General features: G+C 31.7%; 2 protein-coding genes across 6 annotated transcripts in view; one reads left to right on the top strand and one right to left on the bottom strand.

The window, feature by feature from the left end:
• LOC103985217 (1,4-alpha-glucan-branching enzyme 1, chloroplastic/amyloplastic-like) overlaps positions 1 to 5886 on the top strand; it is a 28940-nt gene extending 23054 nt beyond the window's left edge. The window contains exon 8 of one of the 4 annotated variants that reach the window (XM_065109170.1): positions 5499 to 5886. In XM_065109170.1, the coding sequence (XP_064965242.1) occupies positions 5499 to 5525 (27 nt within the window). In that variant the 3' untranslated portion in view covers positions 5526 to 5886. Of the gene's footprint in view, positions 1 to 1960; positions 1979 to 5482 lie in introns of those variants that run through there. The other 3 variants (XM_065109172.1, XM_065109171.1, XM_065109173.1) reach the window with 3 other exon arrangements.
• A 2331-nt stretch (positions 5887 to 8217) lies between these two features.
• LOC103985139 (TPD1 protein homolog 1B) lies at positions 8218 to 9118 on the bottom strand. 2 transcript variants are annotated; one of them, XM_018826137.2, is made up of 3 exons: positions 8960 to 9118; positions 8534 to 8870; positions 8218 to 8412 (listed from the first exon to the last, which is right to left on the bottom strand). In XM_018826137.2, exons 1-2 carry the CDS (start codon positions 9018 to 9020, stop codon positions 8548 to 8550), a joined length of 384 nt encoding a protein of 127 aa, XP_018681682.2. In that variant the 5' UTR covers positions 9021 to 9118; the 3' UTR covers positions 8218 to 8412; positions 8534 to 8547. The 2 variants fall into 2 exon arrangements, with proteins under 2 accessions (XP_018681682.2, XP_009401039.2); XM_009402764.3 differs by lacking the exon at positions 8218 to 8412 and having other exon boundaries at positions 8493 to 8870.
• Positions 9119 to 9349: the final 231 nt, after the last annotated feature.

The following is a 9349-nucleotide window of genomic DNA, read 5'->3' as shown; positions in this document are numbered from 1 at the left end:
TCTCTCTAAGGAAAGAAGAGAGTTCCCTACTCTCTCACAAATTTATTTAATGCATTACAATCGACCATATCTTGTTCAGAACTTCACGGTTAGCCCCCAATTCCCTTCTTGCACTTTTCTAGTTCGAAAACCCTAAAGAAGATGCAGTGCAAGATTCTTTTCCGCCATCAATCTGGTCCTCATGATTAATCTAGGACTATGTGTTTTTGCTGCTTATCGATCCGATTGATGTGATTCTCCCGATAAGCTCTAACTCTGATGGCTGCCCTCCCTCCGCAAGCGGACAACTTCTAGATCACCCTTGTTCTTTCCCTCAGTGAGCTTTTTTTTTCCTCATAAATTTGATACTTTTGGTCATATTTTTATATGAAAAAGGTTTACTTGGTGGAATTGGTGGCACCTGCTATTTCTATTCTTCTGTTTCTCTTTGGAACAAATTGATTTATTTGTAGGACATGCTTAGATCATCACAAGAGGATGAAGGTAAAAAGTTTGCTATGAGGTTTGTTACCAATACTAGATATTTGCAAAGTTTTTAGCATTGTGGTGAGGCATTGCGGTTATATCTCTGAGACTTATGTGATGGTATATTTAATTTTGAAGTGTTCAATATTGGTTGGCATGTAGGACGAGCAACAACAAATTACTTTCATAGTGGAGGAATAGAAAGAGAAAAGTGAAAGATAATAACTAAAAATAATAAGCAAATACATGAATTCTTTTATAAGTTTTTCGCACTTCTCGATTTTCGTAACTTGAATTTATCTTTTAAATCGACATCGTCTCAAATGAATCCTTCCTCTTGCTATTTACAAAAAAAAGATTCGATACATTGACTTTTGATATTCACAACTTGATTCCTTATTTTTTATGTGATGATCATGAGTCCTTCCTCCTAAAGGAAGAGTCTTGATTCATGGATTTTTGGATTAATGACTTGATCTTCTATATGATAATCAATTCCTATGAATCCTTCTTCATTCAATTTACAAGAAAAAGGATTTGATCTTTTATGGATCGTTTTGATACAATAAAAAATCTTTGAGAGTTCTAATCTATTTGTGATCCGGAGACCTAACTCAATAATATCATATTTCCAATTTGCATCATATGAAAATATCCCCAGGTGCATATGTTAATGAGTTTTGTTCTCAAATGACATCTCATTGGTATCAACTTGCTTTGTGTGAACCTTGATGGGAATGTAAAAAATGATATTGCATTATTAGAGACATATCATGATAAACTAAGATTTAATCTATTTTTAATTACTTTAAATGATGATTTTGAGCTTGTTGGGGCCTCTTTATTGCCCTTTCAAAAGTTTTATCCAAGAAACTCATAATACATCATTGTATGATTATCAACTAGTTCAAAATGAGTCTATCCTTTCAACTACTTCAACACCATTAAGACATAAAATACACTTATGCTTACCAAGGTATTTAGATCAAACAAATCACTCTCAAAATGAAGAGCGTAAAAACCTAATTTGTAGATATTATTATAAGATTGAACATACAATTTAGGAATGTCATAAAGTTGCTAGAAAGATAGCTGCAGTAGCAACTACTTGTCTTTCTCTATTGGCCTAATACTTTCTAATATAGATGTCGAAGCCATAGTCAACCAAGTTTTCTCTCATGCTATCACTTTATTTTGTCTTTACAATTTTTGACATGTAAAGTAATATTTGATTCTGTTTGTTCATATCATATGATATCGAATTCTTTAAAATTCTTTTTTAGAACTCCTACATTTAATATTCCTAATAATCACATTACTAATGGGACAACAATATAGTAGGTCATGTTTGCTCAAATTTCTACTTCCAATATGATAGTTTTTTGTATAAATCTTGTTATTCAAATTTTATTGAACTAACTATCTATTAAAGCATATTTTGGATGTCTAATTATGATACAAAACTAGTGGAGGTCTTATTCAGTGTTTCTCTTAGTAAGGGATGGTGTTGGATTAAATTATATTGAATCTACCTGATTCAAGATGCACCAAACCTTGCACCAAACCTTGCAAGTAATATTTGATTCTGTTTGTTCATATCATATGATATCGAATTCTTTAAAATTCTTTTTTAGAACTCCTACATTTAATATTCCTAATAATCACATTACTAATGGGACAACAATAAAGTAGGTCATGTTTGCTCAAATTTCTACTTCCAATATGATAATTTTTTGTATAAATCTTGTTATTCAAATTTTATTGAACTAACTATCTATTAAAGCATATTTTGGTTGTCTAATTATGATACAAATCTTGTCTAATTATGATAATTTTTTGTATAAATCTTGTCTAATTTTATTGAACTACTTGTTAATTTAGCTAAAGGAATTTTTGAAGGGGTCTCATATAAGCTTACATGGTTTTGGAAGGAAAAGTTAGATTTGACAAATATAATATGATGGTATTTAAAGACTTTGAGTTTGATAACCAAACACCAAATAATGCTATGCTTAAGAGAGTAGTTGATGAAAATACACGATCTAAATCTTAATGTTAACTTATGTAAAATATATGACCAAAGCTAAGGATAGTATAAACAAGTAAATACGTTTAGAGATTTGTAAAATAGTCATTCAAATCATGACTAGTGTTGTAGAATTAGGGTAACTATATGATTAATGAGGAAGAAGAGAGAAAGAAAGCAAGCACGACCGATTTAGTGGGTTGCCCCTTCGGCACACATTTGATGTCCCTAATCACTGAGATATAAAGAGGAGAGGGAAGTCTTGCATGAAGTAAGAGAGCTCTAATACTATGAAGGGATTTGCTATGAAAGATTGATTATTTCACTCATATGGGGTACAATATATTTATACATATTTTGAATGGAAAAGATTACCCTCAATCATACAAATGTATTATGATAAATAATCTTCAGATCATAGACTAATTAAGAATTGTAACATGTTAGGAATATAAAGTTGTCGGCCATATTATTTCTATCTTTAATCCTCTATTAAATCCCATACTCGTTGATTCCCCTCATCATGATAATTCTAATCTTATACTTGTTAGGAATATAAAGTTTCTACCATGATATCAGAGCAAGATATTGCTCAAAGTTGAGTCCTCTATTCCTTATAAATTTGTCAAATGTGGTGTTAGTTTTATTTCATCTAGTTGTTAGCCCTTTCCTTTGCCTCTTCCATTTGCTTATATCCAAGAATTTTTCTTTTGATATGACCCATACATAATTATATATCTCTCAACTATTTTCATTTTTAATGAGTCTAACTACACTTACAGGCCTCCAACAATGCAAAGTTTTTTGAAAAGGTAAAAGCTCTAACACTATTTCACTGGTGATATTAAATTACTAGTTAAGTATGAGTTAAATTCTCAAAAGCATTTGCAGATCGTATTGAAGCGTAAGATAGCAATAATTATAAGATTATTGTATAGATAACTAATATCTCAATTGCATATATTAATAGGATCGTTTTGATACAACAAAAGATCTTTGAGAGTTGTAATCTATTTTTTATCCTTTGACAAATTTATAAGGGTCAAATGTTTTAGAGACTGAGTCTCTCTAATAATATATTTGAGGGCCCTTTTATAGTAAAGTTTTTGACCTTTGCACTTTAGCATATGTTATAATATTGGGAGTAATTTTGCATATCTTGCAGATTTGGGTGTAATCATGTTATACTAAATTCGATGAATATGATATGGTCATGAGTGCGATGGTACGAAAAAACTTTCGTTTGAGTATCAATCATGAGGAGGATGGTTCGATCATCTTATTATCGAGAAAAGTATTTTTGATTGATTTATGTATATATATATATATATTTATGTATATATATATTTATGTATATATATTTATGTATATATATTTATGTATATATATGTATATATATACATATATATACATATATATATACATATATATACATATATATATATACATATATATACATATATATATATATATACATATATATATATATATATACATATATGTATATATATACATATAGAGAGGAGAGGGAAGTCTTACTTGTTAGTAATATATAGCTATATATATATATATAGCTATCTTTAATCCTCTATCAAATATCATACTCGTTGATTCCCTTCATCATAATAATTCTAATCTCATACTTGTTAGGAATATAAAGTTTCTCCCATGATATCAAAGCAACATATTGCTCAAAGTGGAGTCCTCTCTTCCTTATAAATTTATCAAATGTGGTGTTAGTTTTATTTAATCTAGTTGTTAGCCCTTTCCTTTGCCTCTTTCATTTGCTTATATCCAAGAATTTTTCTTTTGATATGACCCATACATAATTATATATCTCTCAACTATTTTCATTTTTAATGGGTCTAACTACACTCACAGGCCTTAAACAATATAAAGTTTTTTGAAAGGGTAAAAGCTCTAACACTATTTCACTGGTGATATTAAATTACTAGTTAAGGATTATTTAAATCCTCAAAAGCATTTGCAGATCGTATTGAAGCGTAAGATAGCAATAATTATAAGATTATTGCATAGATAACTAATATCTCAATTGCATCCATTGATAGGATCGTTTTGATACAACAAAAGATCTTTGAGAGTTTTAATCTATTTGTTATCCTTTAAGAGACCTAACTCAATAATATCATATTTCAAATTTGCATCATATGAAATAAGTTTTGTTCTCATGGCATCTCATTGGTATCAACTTGTTTTGTTGAATCTTGATGGGAATGTAAAATATAATATTGCATTATTAGAGATATATCATGATATACTAAGATTTAATCCATTTTTAATTACTTTAAATGATGATTTTGAGCTTGTTGGGGCCTATTTATTGCCCATTCAAAAGTTTTATCCAAGAAACTCATAAGACATCATTGTATGATCATCAACTAGTTCAAAATGAGTCCTATCATTTCAACTACTTCAACACCATTAAGAAATAAAACACACTTATGCTTACCAAAGTATTCAAACCAATCAAATCACTCTTAAAATAAAGAGCGTAAAAACCTAGTTTGTAGATATTATCATAAGATTGAACATACAATTTAGGAATGTCATAAAATTGCTAGAAAGATAGCTGCAGTAGCAACTACTTGTCTTTCTCTATTGGCCTAATACTTTCTACTATACATGTCGAAGCCATAGTCAACCAAGTTTTCTCTCATGCTATCACTTTAATTTGTCTTTACAATTTTTGACATGTCAAGTAATATTACTTGGGCCACTTGATTCTGTTTGTTCATATCATATGATATCGAATTCTTTGAAATTCTTTTTTAGAACTCCTACATTTAATATTCCTAATAATCACATTACTAATGAGACAACATTAATGTAGGTCATGTGCTCAAATTTCTACTTCCAATATGATAATTTTTTGTATAAATCTTGTTATTCAAATTTTATTAAACTAACTATTTATTAAAGTATATTTTGGTTGTCTAATTATGATGCAAAACTGGTGGAGGTCTTATTCAGTGTTTCTCTTAGTAAGGGATGGTGTTGGATCAAATTATCCTGAGTCCAGCTGATTCAAGAAGCACCGAACCTTGCAAAACTATTTCAAGAGTACGACTAATAGAGCTGTCAAAAGCTTAAGAGTTAGCCTTCCAGTGAGTTGAATGTCAAATCTGTAAGGGTCAATTGTTTTAGAGATGAGTCTCTCTAACAATATATTTGAGGGACTTTTTATAGTAAAATTTTAGACCTTTGCACTTTAGCATATGTTATAATGTCGGGAGTAATTTTACATCTCTTGCAGATTTGGGTATAATCATTCTATACTAAATTCGATGAATACAATATGCACATTGAGTGCAGTTGTAATATTTAAAGTGTGAAGTCAGACTATGTCAATAATTGTCCATACATCATTATTCTTATATGTGTAGCAAAATTGAGACACGATAAAATTTTTGTTTGATTATCATTCTTGAAGAGAATGGTTCAATCATCTTATCATCGAGAAAAATATTTTTATTGATTTAATCATATTACCATTGAAAATAGTATCTTGAGCTCATTCGGTTATGCTATTGTTGAAAAGAGCAGAACTATATATATATATATATATATATATATATATATATATATATATATATATATATATATATATATATATATATATATATATATATATATATGGTTGACGTTCTGTTCCTTCCAGAAAATTGTGCGTCATGGTATTTAGTCTCAGCACATTTCTTAGAAGAAAAAAAAGCTAAAGCAGATGTCTAACGGTTCTCAAAATGGGGAGCTTCAGTCAATTATTATTTTATTCTCAAATGGTGAGGGTGATTAGGAGTTTTATATAATTATCGGATATCTTTGATATTAAAAAATATAAAAATAATTATAAAATTAAATAATATTTTATGAATTTAATTATTAGATAGTTAAAGAATAGTATATACAAAATATTTATGTTATTAAAATGAGAATATTGAGAATAGATGTATAGAGTTACTAGGAAAGATAAAAACTAATAATTTTATTCATGAATAATTAGGAATTATTTTGATAAAAAAAAATGAAATGAGAGAAAATAATTTAAGATGATATAAGCATATGCTTAAGATAAGATATAATAGTAAAAAAAATAAATTAAATAATATTAGTAGTACGAAAAGAGATAGAAAAAAATCTAAAAAAAATATTAATATAAATTATAAATAAATATTTAAATATTTTAAACTTAAATAAATACATAATTTTTTACAAATCTCAAAGAGGACAAAAAAGATTCATTTAGTCGACCCCAAATAGTTGAGACTTATAACTTTGTTATCGTACCCTTAATTCTCTTACATGATAAGATTAGATTGCCAATAAGGGGTCATCAACTTTCTAATCAAACCTATGTTAGAATTAGCTAATCTAATTAATGATAAAATTTAATTATAATAGTTCAATTAAAAAAAGAGATTTCGTGTATGGAGGTTACATTTCTTCCTATTAAGAAAATCTAATCTCTAATTTGATTCACTCACGTTAAGAAAATAGATGCAGGTATTACTTTGTAATGTGCTCTTCCATCTTCTAAGTAGTCGACTTGTTGGTGTTAATGGTATATGATAATAATTTATCATCATTTGTATAAGTTTATTCATTATATGCTTATTTCTTTATAAAATTTGGGTCGACATCATCTTTCAACCATACCAATTCCTAATATAGTTATTGAATATGGAGGCATGAAGTACATCATGACCAGTAAATTCAACCTTGTACAAGATATAATGTCAGAAGAAGTAATAAATCTGGGAGCTAAATTTATTCCTTTCACAAATTCTTATAATTCCTTTGTCAAAATAAAGATGCGGTCCTCGATCTCAAATCGTAGATCACTACTCCTGTGATCTACATAGCTTTATAATCTGAGTTGGAGGTTTGGGCAAGTTGGGATAATCGAGACCGACTTGAGCATGTTAAGATTGCTTCAAATCGGACCTCTAAAATCCCTCCTCCGATCTCCTCTCCTCTCTCAAACTGACCTCTAAAGTCGGCGATCGACGATCCAAGACATAAGAAATTGGGCAACCAGGGATTACGTGATATCCTTCCTCTCTCTCTCTCTCTCTCACGATTCTCCCCTACATCTTTTCGATGACACTATATGATCCCGACACATCACCGGTAATAGCAACTCGATTAAGACACTAGACTAAAACGGTCAACCAAATTGATAAAACGTATGGCTGCGCCAACCGTTGCTTTTATCAACCAACCACCACAAGTAACACCCGACCATATTACGCCATACGGATTAAACTTCTAACCATTACGAGGAACCCTTTAGACTGTCTGGCTCTTTAGCTAATTAATATTCTACTCAATTCTACAATTCCTCTATACCCACTTGTTGACTTTGGCATCAAAGGGCATACTTCCAAACCAGTTTTATAAGAAATATAAAGCTGAATCATCCACTCACTTACTGACATTGATGCTGGTTGTTGATTTGAATCCACGTTGATTCTGAATTCTTGGAACGTCAATTTAAGTATAATATACTTCGACAGTAATATATTCACAAAGAAATTGATTTCTTTTCAATGATTGCCTTCAGTTTTTTGATATATTAAGATTTTTTTTGGGCTAAGAAATTTGATCCCTTTTACTAACACTAGAAGAATTTTGATGTGACAAGATTGTACTACTAACCAAGGAACACTTACAGTACAAAGTTTTACTTCCCCGTACTCCCCAAACACTTTTGGTGAACTCAGCAGCACTCTGCATCAGAATAAATAGATAAAAATATATTTGCAAATCAGAATCCGGAAATTTGTGGATAGTTTGACTTGACGAGCTCCTCTTTCCATGTAACTTTGTGCATCAAGATTGATTTTGAGTGCCAGGCCGTTTCCAGGACTCAGGAGAAGAAGCAGATATCCCAAAATGGAGACCTTTAATCCATCAAACGGATGACAATGAGAAGCAAGTATTTGTTTCATGCATGAAACACCAATCAAAGATTGCAAGGATATATCTAGCACAGCCTTTTTATTCCATGCCGAGCAAATTCACCTCCACATATCGATTCAAGCTATTCCCCAGCATTTCACTTGCAGGCTTGCAGTAGACATCTTGAAGGCTCTGTCCCAGGCGTACCGGAACTTGACGGAGACAGAGCTGGGGATGCCCTTGCCGTCGTTCACCAGGTAGCCGACGCCCTCCCGCCGGAACAGCTTGGGGTCGACCATCATCGAGCTGGCGAAGCCCTCGGAGCGTAGGAACACGTCGGTGACGGTGCACCGGCACTGGTTCTTCACCTCCACCTCGAACACCGGGTCGTAGCCCACCTTCGCCCCTGTGTTGTTCTGCTGCACCTGAATGCTCGACAGATCGCATCCCTGGCTCTCCCCTGTCACCACAAACAACATCCCAAAGCATGCGTTACGTTGTCATCAACTACTGTTCTCGATGGAGAAGAGAGGAGGCGAAGAAGGTTACCTGCTGCAGAGATATGGAGTAGGAGTGCAGCAAAGAGGAGGAACCTGAGGATAGTAGCCATTGTTGCTGTCTCTGTTTCAGGAGGGTGAAAAGCCTTTTCTTAGTTAGTATATATAGACAGAACAAACAGTAAGTGCTTTGATTTGATGACCAGTATTAGTCATCTTCCTTAAGGTCATTAATAAATGGGTTTAAGCACGACATGTTACCTCCATGTTGACTCCAGAGAACAGGTCTCTCTGTTCAGACAGAGACTTGCATCACATTTGGCCTTCCTTTCTCCTTCCTTGGGGTTGGTTGAGTGTGGAATACGCCCAAGTCGTAGTCAATGTGAAGCTTCCAATCATCTTCAGTGTAGACTGACAAGTAGAGACAGAGGAGATCATGGAT

The sequence above is a fragment of the Musa acuminata genome, chromosome BXJ2-5, assembly GCF_036884655.1.
Source record: "Musa acuminata AAA Group cultivar baxijiao chromosome BXJ2-5, Cavendish_Baxijiao_AAA, whole genome shotgun sequence".
NCBI lineage: Eukaryota > Viridiplantae > Streptophyta > Magnoliopsida > Zingiberales > Musaceae > Musa > Musa acuminata.
This window is presented reverse-complemented; position numbering and strand designations above follow the sequence as displayed.